This window comes from Squalius cephalus (genome assembly GCF_949319135.1).
Source record: "Squalius cephalus genome assembly, chromosome: 17".
Classification (NCBI taxonomy): domain Eukaryota; kingdom Metazoa; phylum Chordata; class Actinopteri; order Cypriniformes; family Leuciscidae; genus Squalius; species Squalius cephalus.
The window spans coordinates 32,620,077-32,645,266 of NC_137138.1; the positions used below are offsets into that span (position 1 = coordinate 32,620,077).

At 40.7% G+C, this 25,190-nt stretch overlaps 2 protein-coding genes across 4 annotated transcripts in view; one reads left to right on the plus strand and one right to left on the minus strand.

The window, feature by feature from the left end:
• Positions 1-1,337: 1,337 nt before the first annotated feature.
• LOC307144575 (uncharacterized protein) lies at positions 1,338-6,002 on the minus strand. Of its 2 annotated transcripts, none has more exons than XM_079847046.1 (2): positions 4,750-6,002; positions 1,338-1,585 (listed from the first exon to the last, which is right to left on the minus strand). In XM_079847046.1, exon 1 carries the CDS (start codon positions 5,668-5,670, stop codon positions 4,753-4,755), a length of 918 nt encoding a protein of 305 aa, XP_079703172.1. In that variant the 5' UTR covers positions 5,671-6,002; the 3' UTR covers positions 1,338-1,585; positions 4,750-4,752. The 2 variants fall into 2 exon arrangements, with proteins under 2 accessions (XP_079703172.1, XP_079703171.1); XM_079847045.1 differs by having other exon boundaries at positions 1,526-1,585; positions 4,740-5,958.
• A 3,910-nt stretch (positions 6,003-9,912) lies between these two features.
• The window catches only part of gabrb2b (gamma-aminobutyric acid type A receptor subunit beta2b), a 137,449-nt gene continuing 122,171 nt past the window's right edge, over positions 9,913-25,190 (plus strand). For both annotated transcript variants that reach the window (XM_079847019.1, XM_079847020.1), the window contains exons 1-3: positions 9,913-10,261; positions 10,445-10,536; positions 11,065-11,132. In XM_079847019.1, coding sequence (XP_079703145.1) covers positions 10,077-10,261; positions 10,445-10,536; positions 11,065-11,132 — 345 coding nt within the window. In that variant the 5' untranslated portion in view covers positions 9,913-10,076. The remainder of the gene's footprint in view (positions 10,262-10,444; positions 10,537-11,064; positions 11,133-25,190) is intronic.

A 25,190-nucleotide genomic window follows, 5' to 3' on the forward strand; every position in this document is an offset into this window, starting at 1 on the left:
TACCTTCACATGATCACAGAGACAAAAGCACAGCTGTACATTGAGCTTAATGGTCAGGAAATGCATAAAGACAAAGGGTGAGGGTGAGAGCCTCAGCCATTGACTCATTTAGAGAACAGGACTGGCAGGAATCTCTTGATATAATCATCATAACCACTGCTAAACTTTCTCAGTCTATATTGGAATCTAAATTAAAACCTCAAATGCTAAAATCAGTATTCTTCACCGTGATGTTATGTAAGGAAGCATATCTGAAATAGATTCTTAAAATTTGTAACCCTTCAGTAGCTTTTGAAAGGGAACTGTACGAATGGGAATGCAAATTATACATGTTTCACGTGTTCACATGGGTGTTTACATACAATATATAGAATAGGATATAGAAAAAGTATGTATATTTGGCATGCTGGCCGAAGGGAAGGCTCCAAGCTCGGAATTTGTCCCAAACCCAAAGTACTCCCCCTTCCCTGGTTGCGATAGGAAATATTTAAGAATGTGGATTTGGGGTGATGAAGGGATGCTGGAAAACTGTTGTGAGATAGAGTTAAATTGGTTATATACCTCCTCTTGTGCTGATTAGGTCGATTATATGAACGTGCTCCACCTGAACTTTGTTAATAAAACCATGTATTTGAAGTTTAAATGACTCTGCCTCCCCAGACAGAACTATCCTGTCTGGATTGTCTCAACAGTTCTCAATTGGGATATTAAATGTACATTCAATTTATGCATTTGGCTGACTCTTTCACCCAAAGTGAGTTACATTGCAGTTAAGATATACATTTTATCATTTTTTGCTTTCCTGTTAGTTTTGCCTAACAAGCTTTTTGGCACATCCATCAAGATGGTGCTCGGAAAGTTTCAGGAGGAGAGGGCACATTCCGTGGCTTTTAAGACATTTATACTGCTTCGGTACACCTCAAGCCACATAGGGGTCTAGCTCTTCCCAGTTTGAGGACCAGAGGCGAGACCAGAAGGCGAGCACCGCCTCTCGTGCTCCATTCTGGAGCTCCAGCAGCTAATTAACATCTGCCTCCTCTGCTTCCCGGAGCTTTGCTCAGATAGTGTTATCAAGTAGTTAGGCTCTCTGGGAGCCTCCTGGGAGTCACCTGACCATGCTGTCGGCCAATAGATTTAGCATGTTTTCACACATGCTTCAGACACCGACTCACGCAGGACCGTTACCATAGTGTCAATGTCATGATACCGTGTGTCCCAATGCAAAGCAGAGGAGCTTGCTGCAGCAAAACAAACAAACAAAAAAAAACAAAAAAACGATAGATTATATTTACACTATGTGCAAATAGCGACAGATGCTATTTAGTTCAATTCAATTTCAATTCAATTCAATTCAAATTTATTTGTATAGCGCTTTTCACAATACATATTGTTTCAAAGCAGCTTTACAGAAAGTGCATTTCAGAAATGTACATTGAGAAATACAGTTAGTTAATCATGTATTGATTTAGGGCATAAACATCGCCAGCGTCGAGTCGTCTCTTCACAGGCGCCGAGTCGTCTCTGCACGGGTTTTGGAGAATCTGTAGTTTCCATGAGAGGCTGGATACAAACTGGAGCTGACGATCTGTATTTACTAGCGTCCCGAGATAACAACAGAAAAGCATATGGGAAATAATTAGCGTAGCTGCTGTTCGCAATATTAATGCATTCAATCTGATTCAACTGTAGTATAAAATGTAAGTATTATGTGAATGCCTGGCTGAAGAGATGCGTCTTTAATCTAGTTTTAAACTGGGACAGCGAGTCTGAGCCTCGAACAATATCAGGAAGGCCATTCCACAGTTTAGGAGCTAAATGTGAAAAAGCTCTCCCTCCTTTAGTGGACTTAGATATCCTAGGAATGACCAGAAGCCTCGAATTTAGTGATCTTAAAGAGCGCGATGGATTGTAGGGCGATAGAAGTTCCGTTAAATACACGGGAGCTAAACCATTTAGGGCTTTATAGGTCAGTAGCAATACTTTGTAATTGATACGGAACTTTATAGGTAACCAATGTAGAGACGACAGAATCGGTGTTATATGATCGTATTTTCTTGATCTAGTAAGAACTCTAGCGGCTGCATTTTGGACTAACTGTAGCTTGTTTATTGAGGATGCAGGACAACCAGCTAATAAAGCATTACAGTAATCTAGTCTCGAGGTCATGAATGCATGAACTAACTTTTCTGCATCAGAAACAGATAGCATGTTACGTAGCTTAGCAATGTTTCTAAGGTGGAAAAAGGCTGTTCTTGTAACATATGAAATATGATTTTCAAAAGACAAGTTGCGGTCTAATATAACACCCAGGTCTTTTACTGTAGAGGATAAAGTAACAGGACACCCTTCTAAATTAAAGTTGTATTGTAAGAGGTTTTGTGGGCAGTTTTTTGGACTAATAAGTAATACCTCCGTTTTATCTGAATTTAATAGCAGAAAATTACATGTCATCCAGTATTTTATATCTTTAACACACTCTGTTAATTTAGATAATTTAGAGTTTTCATCTGGTCGTGATGAAATATATAATTGAGTGTCATCAGCATAACAGTGGAAATTAATTCCATGTTTTCTTATAATATTACCAAGTGGCAGCATATATATTGAGAATAGTAGAGGGCCTAACACAGATCCTTGCGGTACACCGTAGTTTACTGACGTTATATTCGATTTTTCCCCATTTACGCAGACAAAATGGTAACGGTCTGATAAGTATGATCTGAACCAGCTTAATGCCTGTCCTTGAACACCAGTATAATTTTGTAGTCGGTCTAAGAGTATTGTGTGATCTATAGTATCGAACGCAGCACTAAGATCAAGTAAAACTAGTATTGAGATACAGCCTTGGTCAGAAGCTAAAAGTAAATCATTTGTGATTTTAACGAGCGCAGTTTCAGTGCTATGATGCGGCCTGAATCCTGACTGAAATTTTTCATAGATATCATTTTCTTGCAAGAAAGAGCACAGTTGAGCGGACACAACTTTTTCTAGTATTTTAGACATAAATGGAAGATTTGAAATGGGTCTGTAATTTGCTAGATTATTATGATCTAATTGTGGTTTCTTAATAAGAGGTTTTATAACTGCCAACTTGAATATTCTTGGAACATGACCTAAGGATAAAGACGAGTTAATAATATTGAGAAGAGGCTCTTCCACTACAGGTAACACTTGTTTCAGTAGTTTAGTTGGTATTGGATCTAATAAACACGTTGTTGGTTTAGATGCAATGATAAGTTTATTTAACTCTTCCTGTCCTATAGTTGCAAAGCGCTGTAATTGTTCTTGCGGGGTGATAATTGAGGCTGAATCATAAGACACCATTAAAGATTGTACATTTACAATTGTGTTTCTGATGCTTTCTATTTTCTCAGTGAAGAAATTCATAAAATCATTACTACTACACTGTGACGGAATATTTTGCTCCGGTAACGTCTGTTTATTTGTTAGTCTAGCGACGGTGTTAAATAAAAACCTAGGATTATTTTGGTTGTTTTCTATTAGTTTGCGGAGATGCTCAGCCCTGGCTGCTTTTAGGGCCTTTTTATAACGTGACATACTGTCTTTCCATGCGATTCTAAAGACCTCTAGATTAGTTTGTTTCCATTTACGCTCTAAATTACGGGTTTCTCTCTTTAGAACATGCGTAACACTGTTGTACCATGGTGCTTTAGTTTTCTCTCTAACCTTTTTTAATCTAATTGGTGCAACGATGTCTAATGTACTAGAGAAAATGGTGCTCATAGTGCTAGTCATTTCCTCTAGTTCATCTGTTTGTTTGGGTTCACTGAGCAGCTGAGATAGATCAGGTAAGCTATTTGAGAAATGATCTGTAGTTGTTGGAAGGATTGTTCTGCCTGGTCGATAACGCGGCGCAACATGACAAATTTCAGCGGTACGTAGTATGCAAGTGACCATGTAATGGTCAGTGACTTCATCACTTTGCGGTATAATATCTATATCGGTTGGATCGGCTCCATGTGATATAATTAAATCTAGCGTATGATTAAGACGATGAGTTGGTCCGGTAACGTTTTGCTTGACCCCAAAGGAGTTTAATAAATCTGTAAACGCAGCCCCTAAAGCATCATTTGAATTATCTACGTGTATGTTAAAATCTCCAACAATTAATGCTTTATCGACATTGACCAAAAGATCTGAGAGAAAGTCTGCAAACTCTTTTAGGAAATCAGCGTAAGGCCCTGGCGGTCTATATACAGTAGCCAAGGCTAGAGATAATATGGATTTCTTTCTTACATCTAAGAGAGTAACATTTAGCACAAGTACTTCAAACGAATTAAACCTGTGACCTGTTTTCTGAGTAACAGTAAGAATATCTTTATAGATTATAGCAACACCACCGCCACGACCAATCAGACGGGGCTCATGCTTGTAACAGTATCCAGGAGGAGTAGACTCATTAAGACCGAAATAATCATTTGGTTTAAGCCAGGTTTCAGTAAGGCAAAGTACATCGAAACTATTATCTGTGACCATTTCATTTACAATAACCGCCTTAGGTGTAAGCGATCTGATGTTTAAAAGACCTAGCTTTATAAATTGTTTTTGTTCACTAATATTGAGATTTTCTGGTTTAATCACAATTAGATTTTTCTTAGATCCTGCAGTAGATTTATTATTTGATCTCACTAAACGAGGAATAGACACAGTTTCAATATAATGTTCCACATTGGTACTTATATCAATTAAGTTTGGACAGCAAAGAGTGTGATTTGGACTTTGACTTACTAGTCATATGGTGTGTAGCGTCTTGGAGATGTTGTCCGACAGAAGAGCCGCTCCGATTCTGCTGGGGTGAAGGCCATCAGCACGGAAGAGCCTAGGTCGCTCCCAGAAAAGATTCCAATTATTTACAAAGAGCAGTCTCTGTTCATTACACCATGACATTAACCATTCATTTAGAGCAAATAATCTACTGAACCTTTCGTGTCCTAGTCGGTAGGTGGGAAGCGGTCCAGACACGATGATCGTTGTTTCAGGCGATGTACTGCGTACCGTCTCGATCAGGCTCCTGTAGTCCTTCTTCAGAACCTCCGACTGCCGTAGCCTGATGTCGTTCGTTCCCGCGTGCAGCACGACAGCTCCGACGGGCTCGTCACCGTTCAGAATCCCGGGAACCTGTGCAGCGACATCGAGAACACGAGCACCAGGAAAGCAGTGAGTGCGAACCTTACCTTTACCTATGGTAGCACGGACATGCCGGACGATGGAACTGCCGATGATCACAGCGTCGCATTCCGTCTCGCGTAGAGGGGAGAAGCGGTTCCGGGTGGAGATCTCGAAGGCCGGGAGGGGCGGAGAGGTCCTAGCTCTGGTCCTGGCCCGCGTCTTCCGCTGTGGAATCACCCAGGGTCCATGTTGTTGTGTCGGTGCCGGAGTGAATGAAACCAGGGATGATCGCATCCTGGGCAGAGAAACACATGGAGTAGACGAGGTCGGAGTCAAAAGGTTACTAACCACTGACCTGTGAGCATCGGCGCGTGATGTTTCAAGCGCAAAACGTCGATCTCGTAGCTCGGCCTGTCTCTCTAGTAGGTCGCGGATCTGCTTCTCCACGGATTCCAGCTCTAACTGCACAGAATGCAGCTCGAAGGTGTCCTCACCTGCACTCAAAGGTAACGTTAGACACACATCCGTTATATTCGCCATTATAGCAGATGTGCTATAATGGCGAATTATAGCTTTCAGTGATACGGGTGTAAATAAGTCGATCGATAGGCGCGACCACGCGTGTAATGCTAGCGGGCTAAGGCTAGTAGCGGAAGTTCGAAAGGTTGGATATATGTAGCGATATCAGAGCAATCCGATTGTTTTTTAAGGAGAATAGTATTCCAGATATGTTCACACGCTATAAAAATGAAAAAGTTCGTTTGTAAAAGAGTGTAAAGAAGAAAAACAAGGTTTCTGAATTAATTCGACGGAGCTCCAAACACAACAACGCACTCAGTCGCGACGCATACGCATGAATCAACTCATCAAAACTGATGTTTAGTTAAATGCTATTTACACTCAGTGTGAAAAGTGGTTAGATGCTATTTATAGTTATAGTGGCAGATACTTTTTTGCACCTCAGTGTATTGTAATATAAAACAGTATGAAATAATAACAACAAATTCAGTGTATATGATTATAGTAATTAAAATGTATAAATGGATGCTGGTTTATTGGGACATGACTGACGTTATCTCCCCTACACCCACTCCTAACCCTACTCGTTTAACACTTTATTCCCACTATTAAGTACCCTTTAGGCACTTTTTTCTTAATTCTTATATATAAAAAAACTCCTCTTTGAGCTGATATGCGATAGAAAAATGGAGGAGTTTAATAAAAGGCGGATTCAGACTTGAGTCTGTAGCATCAAAAGCACCACCTGTCTTACTGTCCACACCACTGATCTTGTTATCAGTAGGATTTCTATTTTTAATTGTGTCTGGCTCAATCAGACAATGGTGGGTGGAGTTAGTTTAAAAACTGTACACTCTGCCAACAATACGAGCTAATTGCACTTGGTGAGAGCAATGAGAGTAAAACGTCTAGGGTTACTTAACTGTAACCCTGTTCCCTAAAAAAGCGGGAACGAGATGCTGCGCTGAGAGCTATGGGAAAAACATCTTTGTTTGACCAGCTGTGAAGTATGTGTACAACATGTCAATGAAATTGATCATCAGAGGCTATATCATTCCCACTTTTTCAGAGAACAGGGTTACAGTCCTATAACCCCTTTCAAAAGCTACTCTCAATACTGCGATGAGAGCTATAGGAACAAGAATACCCACGCCGCTACATCAGGGGTGTCTGGACCCCTCAAAGTTGTGTAGTATGTGCTCACAAGCATGCGAAAGGTCTCAGACATGAGCTTGTGATGTTGACACGGGGACATGTAAGCCTGGAGTCACGTGAACATCCAAACCATAAAAACCTGTATGCAGAGAGGACCAGCCTGCCTCATCACATACTTGTTGCAGGGGTGCGCCCTTTGCCAAAGCTTTGGAGGAAGCGACACCCCTTGGTAGAATGAGCCCTAACTCCTAGAGGCGAAGCTTGACCGCGCACCTCATAGGCTAGAGCAATGGCATCCCTCACCCAGTGGGGGTCCCAAGGTGAGGAACCGGGGTCTGAGCCACATAGAAAGGGAACGAAGCCACAGTGCGTAACCCTTATCATAAACATGGATTTTAGAAAGTGCACGAAGCATTAAATGCATGAGTTACCATAGACATGGATTTTTAGAAAGGGCACGAAGCACTCAACATGTGCCCTTTCCCTTATTTGCCTTTGGGTATTGGCCCCAAGATGAAATCCCCTGGCTTTTAGCCACAACTGAAGCGCTCTAGGATTTTCTGAAACTGATGAACAGTAATGTCCTGACCTAGCCTGATGTTGCTTAGGGTGTTTAAAATGGTCTCGACATGATTGGGAGGCAGGTGTGCCCCCGATGGTAACCGAGTCCCATATAACCCCTAAATACTTTGTCCTCTGGGCAGGAGAGAGAACGTTTTTCTTGTCATTGCATCTAAACCCCAGAGAGACAAGATAAGCGAAGATCAATATCGAAGCGCAAGCTCTTGAGACTGGGCCAGTATCAGCCAATCATCTATGTAATAAATGTGGATGGCCCTGGTGTCGCAGCAGAGCTGGAGGTGCATCCACGCATTTTGTTATGTGTGGGGAGGCTAAGTCGAATGAAAGAGCCCGAGATTGGTAAGCTTTGCCCCTGAAAAGGAACCTTAGGGAACTTACTGTGTTGTGGCAGGATTTCTATGTGAAAGTATGCGTCCTTGAGATCAATTGTGATGAACCAATCGTGATGTTGGATTTGCAACACAATCATCTTGATAGTTAGCATCTTGAACTTGAGTGTTATTAGGGAATGGTTCAAGCCGCGATGATTTAAAATCGGACGTAGCCCCCCATTTTTCTTGGGAACCATAAAGTACAAACTATAGTAGCCTGTCTCTCTCTCTCTAGGAGGGGAACATGTTCTATGGCCCCTTTTCCCAGAAGACACTACAACTCTTTTAACATTAAATATAGTGGAGACCACGCCATTGAAATGCGGAGGGGGGTGCAATGAAATTTAAGTGTCCCCAACTAAGCAAGCCAGAAGCCAGAGGCACAATGGAGAAAAAAACGGTCAGGGGGTCAGTCCTACTCTGGCCATTTTTTCTTCTTTTTTTTTTATTTTAAAAAGAACATTTTTAAAATGTCTTTAGGACCCAAGGAGAGATAATCGGCAGTAACAGACCTGGGCCCAAAGCCATTAGGACTTCTTCTTCTTTGAGATGATAGTCCTGGTGTCAGGTCTTTTCTGAGGCTGTTGAGCACCAGTCTTTAAGAAGGGGAGAGCGACTTGCCACACTCTGCTTTTGAGCCTTTCTTTCAGCCTGATATGCCTGCCATAGTGTAGCAGCACCAGCCCGACTGGCTGACTGAAACGCTTTCCCCACCCCGGATGTTATTCTGCATGACTTGGTGGGGAACACTGACTTTTTAAGTGACGATTAGCTCCCAGGGAAGAGATAGCCCATGAGAGAGCACTCAGAGGCTGCGCTCTGAAAGTAAATTCTTTGATGGCTGTTTCACTATTTATTTCCTCAGAATTAAATGTACCGTGGCGAGCAGGACGAGGCCGAGGGCTGTGAGAGAGCGGCGCGAGGCCGGTGGCGTGATTTGATGATGAACGACACCTGTGCGACGCACCAGTCTCGTATCTCTCACGGAGGAGTGGAAGCATAAAAGGAGGAGCGACGACAGCAAGCTAACTGTCTGTAACGTAAACAATCACTGTTGTTCACGTTACAGTGATGAAGTGTACAAGGAGGCTATGGGTGCACGCAGAGTTTTACTGTAGCATGAAGATTTATTAAATTCTTTTTCATGTTCGTAATGTGTTATTTCTCTAGCAGAAGTACACAACTGAATCTTCGAGGGCTAATTTGCATAAACGGTACTGATTGGTTGATAATGTAAGAATACTACACATACTTCACTGCTGTTTTTCCCATAGCACTCAGCGCAGCATTGTGAGTAGCATTTGAAAGGGAACATTAAAAAATATTTATTTAGGGATAAATGTAGAGTACATGTAAAAGTTTCAAAATTTAACCAAGCCTGACATATGAAATAATAGTAAGATTTTTATTTTATTTTTTTAAATGGAACAGTATATATATATATATATATATATATATATATATATATATATATATATATATATATATATATATATATATATATATATATATATATTGCCTATCCGTATTTCTTAATGAAAATTTAGAGAATTATATTTGGGATTATTATATTATATCAAACACTTCCCTCTGTTAGTCTTTTATTTTGTTTTTGGCACCATTTGTTGTTAATAAACAAATTTGTTGTTGATGTATTTTTTTGTTTTTTTTTTCAGAAAATGTTATCTGAACAGACATATTTAACCCACCAGTTGAAAACACTGACCAACAGTAATAATGTGTTAATTGTGTTAATGTGTAAATGTCTGACTAATCTTATGCCAATACAAATTAGGTGCACGGCCTTTTTTTTCCTTTGAACTCCTTCCCCTTCATGCACTATGGATGGGTTTACTTAGGATTCCCCTTGTCGTGTTGGGATGGTGTAATCTAGAGGTTTAGATTCATATCGATCCCTTTAAACATCCAATTTATCACCTATACCTCCTCAAATGATGGCCAACAGAAGTCAAATAATTTAAAGTCGCAATTTATTATTATTATTATTATTTTATTTGTATTTATTGTTACCAGTAAAACAAGCCTCCTGCTCCATCTTGTGTAAGACTAATTACTTTTGTGCCTTACCTCAAATTTTCAAGACAGATGAGAAAGAACACTAAAACTGCTCATGAAGCTTTTAAAGCCCACTTGACAAGACAGGGCTCCTTTTTTTTTTGCATGATGGACAAACAATGCAGATGTAAGGTCGTCTATTTTACGGTTCACTCTGGTGTTATCGTAGTTTTCCCTTAAATATTTCCCTGTCTCTGGTCGGGAAGTGCTCTTCTAGCACCATCAGCGCCATACCGCTCCTGGATGCTGCGCTGGAGTACGCATGCGCACCACAGTGGAATTACTGCACAGCGCACTCTAAGTTGGATTTTCTCTGTCTTCACGGAAACCAGAAAACATAAAAGTATGGAGATCTTTAGAATACGAGAAAAGGGCTTTATGCGCGTCTGGACGTTCCCCGTGATAATGGCTATGGTGTGTGCGCAAAGGTAAGTCTGATCCAAAAGCTCTCCTCACTTCATATGGCTGTCTGTACTCTACACACATACACACATTCACACACGCACGCACGCACACACACACACACACACACACACACACACATACACATACACCTAAAATGATCTCTGAGGATACAACTGAATCTAACGGTTTATTTTCCCTCTTTACAGTGTCAATGATCCAAGCAATATGTCTATCGTAAAAGAAACTGTTGATAGACTATTGAAGGGATATGACATTCGCTTGAGGCCAGATTTTGGAGGTAAAGCACGTTTTTAATTAGGTTTATTATGTCAGCCTTTTAACATCACCTCTAAACTTTCATATAGTTAAATCATAAGCGCGCCACGATGAAGAATTACGCTCTAATACGTCCCAATTATTTCAGGTTTGGAAATGATCTGAACACTTGGTTTCACTTGTTTTAAAACAATCGCTTATCGACGTTTGATTAGTGGTGCTTCGCAAAGTTGACGAATTAATTTATAACATGTAACATGTGTTATCCAGTTGTACCTGCATGTGGTTCTTCTGATTTGCACATATTAATAAGTAAGAGCAATATCAGTAAACAGTGATGATCATGATGATGAATATAATCTGGGAACTTACCACACTGAACGATCATATTGAAATCAGTGTGTTTGGGAATCTTTGGTTTAGTTTTCACCACATCCTGGATGTTATCAGGCTGACATTGAGTTAATAACGGCTCATGCAATTTATCTCAGTGTGCAAAACAAAATCAATTAGCTGTATACTCATTGGTATGATTTGGTTTGGTTTATAGGTCCTCCGGTGGGAGTGGGGATGAATATAGACATAGCCAGCATAGACATGGTATCAGAAGTGAATATGGTAAGTGTCATCATGCTGTCCTGTTTGAGACACATTTTTAACCCCCCCTTTCCCAGGCTCTCTGTTCCAGGTAAGTTATATTTCATTTGAAAAGTTATAGATTATAAATCAAATTATTTCAATGAACAGTATGCCACTACATCCGTGAGTGTGTACTTCATATCAGTGGTTCTTGTATGATAATTTTGCAGTAAATGTTCTGTAGTATTCATCAGAGATTGTGCATAACAAAACTTTTCAGAGCATGTATTACCTATTATACTCAGTATTCACATATGGACATGAATAATGGCAAGGAAGAGCTAATGTGGTTTCTATGGCAACAGATTTCCTTCTGCAAATGAACTGAATGTTTTTGCTGGGATTTATGAAATAACAAAACAAGTAGATGCCAACAATAATTGATCCATCTTGGTTTTTTATACTCTTTCTACCCTTATGGTTATCTGGTAGACCCCCCCCCCCCCCCACACACACACACACACACACACACACACACTCCCCCCTTAGATACAAGAGCATCCCCTAGTGATGGCTCTGAAGTACAACATGAAGTTTTGTGTTCGAGGTCTGGTCAAGTGAGGTTATTCATAACAATAACTGAGAACTGGTAGTGTATTTTCAATACACCAGGACCTGGCTGCATTGTATTTTGAGTTATTGTTTCTGTTGTTCTCAAAATAGCCCAGTGATATTCACTATGAGTTACTCATAGTATTGATTTTGTTCACCCTGCAGACAGAGAATACAAGGTTTGAGAAGTGAATGTGTGATCATTTGCTTGCTTTTAGTCTTTGCAATTCCATCACACAATAATTATTAATGTTTTAAGCAACAGTGCACGCATTCATTAGTACGGTGAAGATGTCTTTAGGACAAAACAATGATTACGATTTATGCAGTTGATGTCTGAGTCTGAGTGTGTTTGTCTGAGTGAGTTCATTTGTGTGTGTCCGCAAGCTTAAATTATGTCATTACTAGGCCAAGAAAGCGAAAAAGCACAGATCACTGCTCTAAACCCTTTCACATTTTCCTGGCTTGGAACTTGCACGCATTCATTTGGATTAAACATTCTTTTCCACTGGATAAATAGCTAGAGCGAGTGTCCAAATCACCATGAACCTTGATGTCATGCAGCTCTCTGTGGCAATGGGGAATTTTTGGTATTGGCACTTGAAGCAATGTGTCAGCACATCTTCATAATGGGAGAAGAGGAGTTGGCCAGGCTTTCCTCTCTGAATAAAAAACAAAAGCTTAAATTCCTCACTTTACAATATTTTGCCTTTGTTTTAGAGATTTTTTTATGTTCTCTGACTATTTATATCTTTCCCTTCTTATCTGTTAAGCCTGATTTTTTGTAATCTCTGCCTCTCCTATACACTGTAAACAATTTCAACCCACTAAAATTGAAAGCTGAATTGGTGCCTTGATCAAACTGGTTTTACAACCTGCAATGATGAGGTAATTGCACTCTACTACTTTGAATTCAAATATTGATTAAACTCATAAAACCCATTGAATGTAGTTGAAATAACAGAAATTATTCAGTAATAGTAACATATGGAAACAAAACGATGCTGAAACATATTGGGCCCTATTTTAACGATCTGAAACGCAAGTAACTTTGTGGGCGGATCTTGGGCGCTGTTGCTATTATACCGGCGGGATAAATGACTCTTGCGCTCGACGCAAATCTAAAATGTGTTGGTCTGAAGTCGCTTCATTACTCATAGGTGTGGTTTGGGCGTAACGTTAAATAAACCAATCACATCTCACATTCCCTTTAAGAGCAGGCGCGCTTGTTCCATGGCGGATTGTTATTATAACGGCGGATTTGCCAGGCGCATGCCAGGAGCGGTTCACAGTCGAGGAGACCGACGTTCTCGTCAGGGCTGTAAAACACAGAGAAGTGACATTGTATGGGGAGGGAGAAACCCACCCAAATTAGCTTCGGTTAAACAGCCGTATAAAGATTTGGGTTAATGTGTAAGCTAGATTTATGCCTATTTTTTCACATCTTCATGGACACAACAATGATTTCCCTTGTGTGTTAATATTTTTCCTTGTAATAATGTATGGTTTTCTAAAAATGAGAACTGCTGCGTCTGTGTGTAGATGAGATAAGCAAAGTGCATGCGTGTTGTGCACACGCTACATTGATTATGGCCAAGCATGCGCCCTTAAAATAGCATATCACTGCAAAAAAAAAAAATACTTAAAAATCTTGTTCCATTGGCAAAAAGGTCACATTTATCTTGTTTTTATGTAAAATAAGCTAACCATCTAGATTGTTTTACCTGAAAACAAGATAAATTTGACTTTTTTTTTGCCAATAGAACAAGATTTTTAAGACAAGATTTTTTGCAGTGGAATAACATGCGCAACGCGCCACTGACTTTAGACTAGGTTTTTCCTGGTCAGTGGCGGAATTGTTTTCTGAAACTGCAAAATAGCACCAGGGAACGTTTGTGCCGGAACACGCCTCCTCTTTGCGCTGAACCGCCCCCGGGAGCGCAAGTTCGTTCCCTAATTTACCGACGTGCGTCTGTGGAGGGAAAAGTCCGCTGTGCGCGGGTGCAAAATAGGAATGATACATGCGTCGGTGTACAAAGTCAATTGCGCTGGGTGCAAGATAGGGCCCATTGAAAGTATTTTTACAGTATATGTTGGTGCATTTTGTATTGTTTGATAGGCTTTAGGTCAGTGTGGCATCAAAGTTCACAATATTAAAATGTCCTCCCCCTTTTGACTTTTTAAGACTTAAGACATTATATCACAAGACATTAATGTTTATTACATCACATTCTCAAAGTCATTCCTGAATTGAATAACCAGCTATGCTCTTATGCTGTTCTTCCTTGTTCTTTGTGTATCTCGGTTACAGGACAATATTAGCAATGTGAATAATTAGAAGAGGCATTTATGATATTATACACATATTCATTCTTGCAACTCTGATCTTTACATCCTTCATGACATTACACCTATTACACTATTAATTGCATGAGACAACAGAAGCATTACTGTACTATTTACTCATTCAAGCATATACAGTGTCACAAAACTGTTCACCAGTTCACTCATTCACTATATTGTATGGTGCATGTCAATGTAAATGAGTGAATTCATACATGGCTGTAGACACTATACTCTAGTGTTGCATGAATGCAATGTCATGTTCAAGACGTCACACTACTTCAAATCTAGTCTCACAGTTCACAATTCAGTTTTTTATTAGCTTTTCTGATTGAATTTTAAACCACACATTAATGGTTTTGTCATATCACAGCTACATGGATTAGGGTCAAATAAGCAAAAAAACAAAAACAATAAAAACCCCTAATACATCAGCATGTTTAGACAATTTTTTGCTTTCATTTAAAGAACTAGCAGCCTAATCTTCTCCACTCCAGTTTATTCCCTTGTGAATCATTGAACATAACTCTCGACCCTCTGGAGTTTGAAGTAGACTTTTGAAATGTACCGCTTCCACCTGTGTTATTTTGTTAGCAGAGCAAACATTTTCTCCATTGCAATTATATATGAACTTATATGAGGCTGGCTCGGAATAACACTGGTGGAGCTGGTCCGAAGCAAAATGGCTCTATGCTTTCAATTTATAGCCCTAGATTGTTTCTGGCTCATCCAATTCTGTTCACTTACATGGTCACATGTCTCCATCATCAAAGGTCCTCTGCACCTCCCACCGTAGGTGTTAGATGATATAGTAGGTCTGTCCAGAGAGGAGAGCAAAGGTCAGACATGACCGCAGGCAATATGAGCCGCTGACATAGACTTGCAAAAGCTTCTTGACATTAACAACCTGCCATTTTCTGGGAGGCAGTTAGGGGTGTGGTTGTAGGGAAGGTTGTGCCCCCAACAGCGCCTTCGGTGTGTGTGATTCACCAAAGGACAGATGAATGCAAACAAAGAGTGAAACAGAGACTGAGTGCTGATGAATGGTCTTGCAGCTTCTAGGCTGAAGTGAAGCCTGATGCGTTTTGATCTTAGGTGCAGATTGATGTTTGCAGTGCAAACATGTGATTTTTTTTTCTGTCTGTCTTCACTGCAGTCTTTGTTCTTACCATGACCTTGACCCATAGGAAAGAAAAAAGACAAATGAGATCTCAGTTATTTCTCCTAGACAGCAATAAGATAGAGAGTGACTATGAAGTCCCCCAAAAGAAGTCTCAGCAATCTTAGAAATGAGCTTCTCACCAGCTTCTCTTCCAATACTATGCTATCCACACGTTCTGTTATTTTACCAATACCTCTTGTTTACAACTTTATGATTACAAAAACAGAATTTATACTTATCTAAGTTAAAAGAGAGCAAATGGACCCCATCAGTCCATAACAGTTTCCAGAAGAGGTTAATGGTATTATAAGTACATCAAAATATTCAGGAAACCAAGAGGCTGAAAGCTTAGTGTGAGTGTTTGAGGATGTTGGAATCCATCCCAATCTTTTTTTAGTCCATTTAAAAAAAAAAAAAAAGAAACGCATAAATCCTCAAATTTTCAAATGTTCATCTATTTGTAAAGGAATGCTGATTATAATATGCTAGATTGATGATTTAATGTGCCACATATCCTGTGGCATGCCATTGTGGTGACCTCTGCCTTCTCTGATTGAAAAACATGATAATTTGTGAGCATGAAATGGGTGATGTTCTAGGATGAGTGGCGTATCTGTTCTAACTGAAGCATGCACTGGTTTTGTGTGTGCTGTTGACCCAGCTGGACTGTGCTGTTTCAATACACTTGAGATAAGGAGCATATTTACCTCTCTAACATACAAACTGCAGGGCACTCTGTATGTTTCATTCTTTTTTTTATTAGATTAAGATAGCTGTTAACTATAGAAAAACTTCAGATGATAGAAAGTCACGTTTACATGGTGTTTGAACATAAATGTGTGTTGGCGGTGTGTGTACACAACCACCCTATAATGATCCACCCAGTGCTTTTTTTTAAATCCTCATAAATCATAAGCAGTGTCTCAGAACAAGCCGTTCTCAGATTCGGGGCAATGGGACGTACTTTTGCACAGGCCCCTCTCAAGACTGTTGACTGACACTGCAGTTTTAGCTTAGACCCGCCCTGAGTGAACTATACACAGTTCAACATTTTTTTGATGCCGGAGCAGCTGTAGACAAGAGTGTCTTCTAAGCGACTGATGTGTTTTGTTGTTGGATGTAAGAATGAACATAGCAGTCTTCATTTACTCCCGTTGTTACTTGAGGATGGATCTGTACCAACTGTTCGTGATCCAGCTTACAGCCTCCGGATCGACAGGCCTAACGTTACTGATCACGGCAGTAATGAAAGGGAGAGCGCGCACTTTATTACAGTTCAGAGTTGTTTTACGGATATAAAGCTTACCAGTTTATTAAGCACCCCCTGAAAAGGTGTGTATATGTTTGTTTACTGTTAGTTGTAATGAGTGTTTTGTGTAATTCACTGTGTATGTTGATGATAATGAAAGGGAGAGAGAGAGTTTATGGATAAGACTTTAAAGGGACACCAGGCAAGCCTGAGTGTCTTTTTCTCTACGAAGCTCCCCCTAGTGTCTGGTAGTGAATGCTTTCAAACACACTGTCGTAAAAACGAACTGTTGTCCCTCCCCCCTCGCCACAAGCAACCCAGCTGAGCAGAGGAACCGGCTATTTCAAAACCAGTTATGTCTACCAAGGTAAATAAAGCAATATTTTCTTTCCAACTGATGGCGAGTTTTTTTTTTTTTTTTATTGTGTTGTCATGCATACTAGTATTTTTACTGGGAACGAACGAAATGAACGAGCGAACTACTGCTTTCGTGTTTGTTTTTTGGAGAGTGGGTATGAGCATAAAAAAATATATATCGGAGGCTAATATTTGTCTAAAGTTATATTAACAAGGTCTATAAGTTCATCTGGTAGAATGACGGTTTACCTTTGCTTGTAAAGGTCAGCATCCGTTTTGCAGGCTTCTGTTTCTCTCAGTTCTTGCCATTCTGAAAAAGCCGGTCCGATATTTACTCGAGTCTGACTTCTTGCTCGGTCAGTCTCCCGTTTCCTCTTTCTTTGGTCCTCCGACAAAGATTTCCTAGCTTTCTGCTTCTTTTTTACAGGCTCAGCCATGACGAAAATGAACTCAATCTATCATTGCCCTTCGCTTATAGCTAGCCGGTGCTTGAATGGGGGCGTGTACGTGTGCAGTGCCGTCAAGCAATTCGTTACATCGCGAGACCTGATATCACGCAATACTTCCTGACGCCAGCCCAAAGTTGCAAGTGAGTTTTTTCCACTCTCGGGCACCAGGGGGGTGTGAAACCACCACCATTCAACCCGAAATAAGTAATATAACCATTCCACTGACTCCGAAGCTGTTCAGTTAAAGGTCCCATGACATGCTACTTTTTGTAGGCTTTAATATAGGCCTTAGTGGTCCCTAGTACTGTATCTGAAATCTTTTTTCCAAAAATTCAGCCTTGGTGCAGAATTATAGCCACTACAAGCCAGTCCCAGAATGAGCTTCCTTCAGACGGGCCGTTTCGGTGTCTGTAGCTTTAAATGTTAATGAGGTGGAGAAAGGCGGCGCAAGGTGGAGGGTGGGTGTGGCCTTGACCATCTTGCAGCAATGGTACCATGCATGTTTACGTTGGATATTGAAATGGCACGAAGACACGCAGTCGTTCAAGCATTTCAGTTTGACCCAGAATCGGATCCAGATGGAGAAGCAACAGATGAAGAAGTTGCAACTCAGCAGCACCAGCAGGACGTTTCCGAATGGTTAGTTTAAAATATTATGTCTGGATACGGTACTTTAGTGAATAACAATAATACTTAAAATTAGATCTATGAAACGACAAAATTATATTACATAATTTATTTATAAATTTATAAATTTATATTTCATATTTCATATATATTAAAAGTAATATATATATATATATATATATATATATATATATATATATATATAATTATATTGTGGTATACATCTGAAGCAGACTTATACAGATTTGTGCATTGTGTACAGCTCTATAAATAAAAGTTGTATGTTTTTCTCTCACGTGCTGATAATTTTAAAACCGGTGTTAATTGCTGTGTTAGCTGTTTAAGCTGCAAATAGCATGGGGGAAAAACTGTTTATTGTGCCTCTATGTTCTAGTACAGAGATCTGTAACGTCTGTAATTTATCTTATTACAATTACATAAAGCTCTACGATCTTGAAATGCGGATATCGCGCGCACCATATAACCAACAGGAAAACGGTTATCCAAATAACAAAGAAGTGTACAACACTCGCGTTACAGTGTGTGTATTCACACACATACTTGATGCTGTCTACCTTTACATTAGCGCAAGTAACTGCATAGCTAATGTGACAGCCACATTCTACGTGTAACAAGCTACGTAACCATAAACAGTAAAGCAACACACTTATATATCATTAGTTGACTTGCTTGTCCGAGGTGTGTAGCTGAGCCAAAGAGAGTTGGTACTGATCCAGACTTTAGTTTCAGACGTTCAGCAAGCCAAGCTCTGTATTGACCCAAGTTGAGGAAACAGTCGTCGGTGAAATGTTTGCCGCAGACATGCAAAACTTTGGGAAGTTGTGTCGGCGCATTTCCAGAGAAAATGAAATTAATCCACTGGTTCTTCTGGGGCTTGGATGAAGGAACTAAAAAAAGGCTTCGGTGTTCATTTGTACATCCAATTATTGAGCAATTATTATGCTTCACTCGCTCAAAAGCCATGATATCTCTCGTGAACAAACTAAAATCCTACTTCAGGATTTTCCTACTTCATAGCTCATTTTCTCATGGTCGGGAAATATTCTCTGGGCGGGCAAAGCAGAGAAAGGGGAGGTAACATTTCTCCTTATGACGTCATAAGGAGGAGATTCAAGATCAGCCTGATTGAGCTTCCATTTTCTCAAAGGCAGAGAAAGATAGCAAAAGCTCGATTTACACCGATTCAAATTTCTAGAAACTTGGGGACCATATACAGGCTAGGGGAACTCATATTAATGTTAAAAAACCTCAGAAAGTGAAAATTTCATGTCATGGGACCTTTAAGGTAAAAAAGTTACTTAGATCACCTTTAATGCGCACTTCTTATACTGTGTTTATTCAGCTCTTACAGTGATTTTCTGGAGTAAAACTGACGCTTTATCTTTTGTGTGATGTACAATAAACTTGTTTTTGGCCATCTTTCGGATGGGATCCGCTACAGCAGGCTTGTATTAATAGTGTATCAAAGCAGATGACAAATACGTTATAATCATAATGAAACTAAACTACACCTGTTCTAATTTCCATATAGCATATATTCTCTGACTCTGTAGGCATTATTTGCCATCTCCGGGTCGAAATAAACACCGCTACTGAGAGTTTCTGTTTTGATATTATCATTCCTTAGCCTGACAAGCCAGACCCACATCGAGATGTTGGGTCTGGGAACACACCATTGGCAGGGCTCAATCCGAGGGGCGGGATAAACGGTTGTCTTTCAAATTCCCTCTGCACGCAATAGGATAGCGCTACAACCAACCACCAGCAGAGCGGTATCCGGTCGGCAAAACACATAACACATCTTCCTTTTTTAAGAATGACTTAAGTGCCATTCTTTGTTCTTTTCTCAAAGAAAAGCTTAAAGGGTACATAACATGCACAGTTTCACCTAATCTCATGTTAATCTTGAGTACCTATAGAGTAGTAGTGCATCCTTAATATCTCAAAAAAGTGTTTAGTTTTATTAAATTTATAAAAGAAAAATACAGCTTTCCGATTCTCTCCGGAAAAAGCCGAGCTCCTGGAGGCGGAGCTATAGAGTCAAGCGGTAGTCCTTGATTTCCAGCAAAAGACAGAAATCTGATCCAGTTGTACTTACATGAATGGGGTCTTTTATCACTGGGACCACTCCACGTTTTAATAGCAAACGATTTGCAAATCTAGCGTCGACCTGAGCCTTGTTAATAAAACATTCGTCACTGAAATGGCCAGAACACACAACCGCACTTCCTACACTCCGTTGCTGCCTCCACTGCATCCACTGTTCCTGTAACACTGGGTTCTTTGGAAAGCTGGACACGGTAAGCTCTCTCACATCCAAATACACAGTTTTTTGGAGACATTCTTGAACAAATCCTATGCAGCGCTGGCTGCCGATGATTTCCTGTTGAAGCGCGTTGATGTGCGCGGTCTCGCTCTCCTCTAGTCGACGTGTGCGCGGACGAGCTTTTCCGAGAGAAATGCTCATATAAGGAGTTCCACTCTGGTCTACGTCATTAGATCCACGGTCGAAAAAAACCCAGCCGAAACTTGTACCAACCCGGAAGTAAGATTTTCGGCACAGAAATTCTCCGTTATTCGTCCAAAATATTTTTTTAAAACTTTGCCCATGTTTAACATGAGAATCCATCTCTTTAACACTGTAAACAACTCTGAATACATGAAACACCATGGTACCCCCCCTTTAACAAAGCCGAATCGAAAGACCGCTGTTCGCCAGCAGCAGCAGCCATCTGCTTTGTTTTCAAGTAGCTGGAAATTCACGCGGAACCGTCACAACTCTGCCGTCATTATGTTAAGCCCGCCCACCGACTCAATACACAATGTGATTGGCCCGACTAGAGTTTGGTTTTTCCAGCTCGCAAGCCAACGGAGAGTTGCTAGACGACCCTGGCTGCAAATTACATTTGCTGCCGCTAGGGTGCGTCTATATTTCTAGGCTAATCATTCCTGACACTGAGCATGAGCTTGTGAGGCTCCACCCTCTGTGCCGAGAGCAGCAGCTCATTTGCATTTAATACAGATACACACGAAAACGGTGCGTTTTTCTGAGCCCCAAAAAGTGACAATTTAAACATGCTGTAAAAAAAATCTGTTGGGTATTTTGAGCTAAACCTTCACATACACACTCTGGAGACATCAGAGACTTATTTTACATCTTGTGAAAAGGGGCATAATAGGTGCCCTTTAAATAATTTAATGTAGAATTAAAATTAAAGGGGATTCTTGTTTGTAAAAACACAATTATATTAATACGTAACATAAAAGCCTTAATGATAAACTTGCATAAAACTTGCATAAAACATGAGTGTTTCCTACTGGAAATTAAAATCTAGTTAAACACGTGTTAATATGTTTGAAAGCTGCAGGTGGTTGGTGCTGCCCAGCTCAGCCCACTCAGGTTACAACATCACTAATTATTGTGGAAAAAAGGCAGAACACTAATGTATATCAACAAACCCAGAGGTGTGCCAATTTTAACCTTTATCTTGTGACACCCTTTATGCTGCCTTTTGTGGTTTTGCCTTTAATGTGATACTGCAAGTCTTTCCTTTTCAGCATTTTTACTATTCTCAATGTTATGAGTATATTAGATATCATTAAAATAACTCATATTTCACTCATGCTAACCTCTTTTGCTATTATTGATGTCATGGATATTTAGTTGCTATATATGAATGACAAATCATCTTTTGTACTGCTCTGTGTATAATAGGGATTGTAAAATAACAGTTTCCATGTTTGACATTTTTAAATGTGTTAATCTTTCATGAACGTTTTTTTGACAGTTTTGGACATTTCTGAAAAGTCTCAGTTGGCTCATCTGTAGTCCCTCTCCATATACAGCTAAAACAGATAGGCGCATAAAATTACATGAACGGAGTGGAGAATACATAAAACATGACAAGTAGTTACCATACAGACAAAGTTATGTACACTTCTGATGGCAGATTGTATACATTATGATGACACTTATGGCATTTGATGCACTTGATGTTAGATTGAATGCCTGTACTCAAGAAAATCTATGATCCATTTCAGGTGTAATCTAACATCTACTTAGAAACGTAATACATGATGAAATTGTGTGTTATATTATTTGAGTGAACACTTTATAACATACCCAAAGAGGTTTGCTGGCAATGCTTGTAGATTTCAGGTACCACTCTTGGCCTCTCAGACGCGTCTTGGAATTGTACTACCTCCAGACATTTATTGATGACTACCCTAGTGAAAAAACCTTTACCAAAATGTTTTTAAAATTCATTTATTTCATCCTTTATTTCATCCACGCGTGACCTTTCCAGCGTGATGGCGTAATGTGTGGCGCATCTCACAGATAGTACAAGACGGGCATTTGTGGTTAAAAAGTATATCATTTTAATTTTTTTTAGAAAATGACAGATCGTTTCGCTAGATAAGACCCTTATTTCTTGGCTGGGATCGTGTCGAGCCTTTGAAGCTGCACTGAGATGGACATTTGGACCTTCAAACCGTTGGTTGCCATTGAAGTCCATTATATGGAGAAAAATCCTGGAATGTTTTCCTCAAAAACCTTAATTTCTTTTCGACTGAAGAAAGAAAGACATGGACATCTTGGATGACATGGGAGTGATTAAATTATCAGGAAATGTTTATTTGAAAGTGAACTACTCCTTTAACTGAACAGAGCATAGACATTTTAAGAAAGAAATCATTTACCTGTTGAGAGTATGTTGACAGTCTGTGTAGTAACTGTAGTTGTATAGCTGAGCTCCAGAAAATCAGTAATGAGGAGGTTTTGACAGTTACAGATTTGAAAAACAAAAAGGTGTTGATAAAGAACCCTGAACTGTAACACAAAGAACCATTTCAACATCTAAAGGGTTCTTCAACGATACAGTGCTAAATAGAACTGTTACTACGTGTAAAGAACCTTTAAATTACCATATTTTTTTAGAGTAGTTACAATTTAGCAGACTTTAAGTGTACCAATTTAGTAGGCTATACCAAAAGTACAATTGCAGGGTATTTATATTAAGTACATAAATATGTAAATGCATTTGTAGAATACTTATCTTACAATAAATGTATTTCAAATACATTTTAGTATATTTATTTTTCACTATAGGGTATATTCACTATAGGCACTATATAGCATCAGGTTGATGTAAATTCAACATCAGTTTAAAAGATAAACTCTTCAGTTCAAATCACCTAAATGGAGGATTATTTTCTGAAATAATAGGCATTAAACAGCACAAAAGCTTTTGAGAGCCAATTAGACATTGCAGATATTGTGAACTATGTGTTTTGGGGGTTTTGCTTCCCTGGTTTATACAGTAGCTTAATATGGCCATATAATTGATCCCTTCTGTATAATGTATTTTTAATTTAAACAATACGAGTGGTGGTTGGACTGTGTGATGGGCTGTTGGTGTTTGTGTTGGTGAGTAGGCGTTACGGAGAGAGAAATAGACTGGGGTGAACTGCTGAAGAACAAAATATGGAGAACAGTAGTAAGTGAGGAAATTAAATTCCAGAGAAGAGAGAGAAACCTTAGAAACTTGAATACTCTTATACCATTTATACTGTTTGGAGGTCGGAGGTCACCCGACACATCCTGCCCCGGCGGCCCACTGCTGCATTCACCCATCCGCCGGGGGCAGATCCTCCGCCTGCCCGTCGGACCATCGCAGCAGCCTCCACCCAGGTCTCAACGTGGAGCCGGCCGCAAGAGGGCTGCCCAGCCCATTCCAGGTGCTGCCAAGCCAGGTGGTAGGTGACAGCAGAAACATTGAACCTGGATGGGCCACCCAGGGATGGAGAAGTGGCTCTTGGAGTGGCCACTGATCCACTCCCTCCAGCCGGTGGAGAGCTGGTTGGAGTTTTTTGTTTTGTGTGGGTCTGTTCTGCCGCTGGCTCCTGTAAAAACGGGGCCAGCGGTACCCATATTCTCAGAAAAAGAGCAAACTTCTCTATTCCTGGGTCCCAAGAGGGCCAGTCTGGCGGTGTGTGACCCTACATAGCCTTACACCCCTCAGTCCCCAGTTGGACGCCAGCTGGCAGCTTGGTGCGGTTTGAGGACCCGGTCATCCACCTTCTCACGCATCCTCTGCCGTCCAGTTGAGACAGGTAAATGTTGCACTGCACACTCACATCCCTGTCCTCTACCTCGCTGCCCCACCTCGGGTACGTCTGTGGTCTTCTGGGCCTGGGCCTGGTTCGTAGAAGCAGAAAGAGCTTCCCAACCGGTTGTGACCAGACTGTGACCATCAGACTTGGCTATGCGATTCATTATCGTTCGGCACCGCTCAAGTTCAGTGATAATCATCACACTAAGTGTTGAGCAGAGATGCTCCTGAAAGTTCAGTGATATTTATCACACTTAGTGTTGAGCAGTGCTCCTGTCTTGTGCGCACATGTCGCTGTCCTACTGGTGAAGGATGCGATATAGCCGCTCCCTCCAGCCAATATGAAGGCCAGTTTTATAAACTCGTTCTTCATGTACCTAGTATGTGGTGGGTCATGACCATCTTGGCCCTGTGTCACTTGAAACAGGCCCTTTCTACGAAAGCTTCCGTCCAAGTTGGAACACAGAGTGGAATTTTTCTGAATGCCCCGCCCCCAAGCTTGGTCTGCAGCATTTGACCTGAAAGACATGTACTTCAGATCTCTAGCCTTCTGCGCCACAGGCCATCCTGCGTGTTGCGTCTGAGGGTTCGAAGTATCAGTACAGAGTCCTACCCTTCGAGTGCTCCATAGCCAGTTGGGTCCTCAGGTCAACTGGGAGAGAGTAATCTCGCCTACGGGCTGAGTATCTCTTTTCCTGTATGGAGATGAACTCGGTCTAACATGCCTCTTCAAGAAGAGTGTGTCCGGTCAGTGCTATACAGAAGTGAGAAAGGGTCCCACTGAAAGAATTTTCAGAGGCTCCTGGGGCATATGGCAGATGCAGCCGCATGGCTTCCTCCATATGAAGACCGCTTCAGCACTGGCTTAAGGTCGAGTCCCGAGGTGACCATGGCAGAGCGGCACGCCCTGTGTGACAACAGATCACGCCGGCCTGCCGCCAAACCCTCAGCCCGTGTTCAGACCTTTCGTTCCGCTCCTAGAATGAACCGCTCCTAGAACGAGGTCCACTAACACCGACTGATGGGCCATGTACAAAGGGCATGCTTTAACGGAGGCCTGGGCGACCTCCGACTGGTTCATTACCTCGGGTTGTTGCAGTTTACCTCGCTTTGAGCCACCGCTGCTCAGCGAGCTGGTACTGGTCTGAAAAGACAGCATTCGAC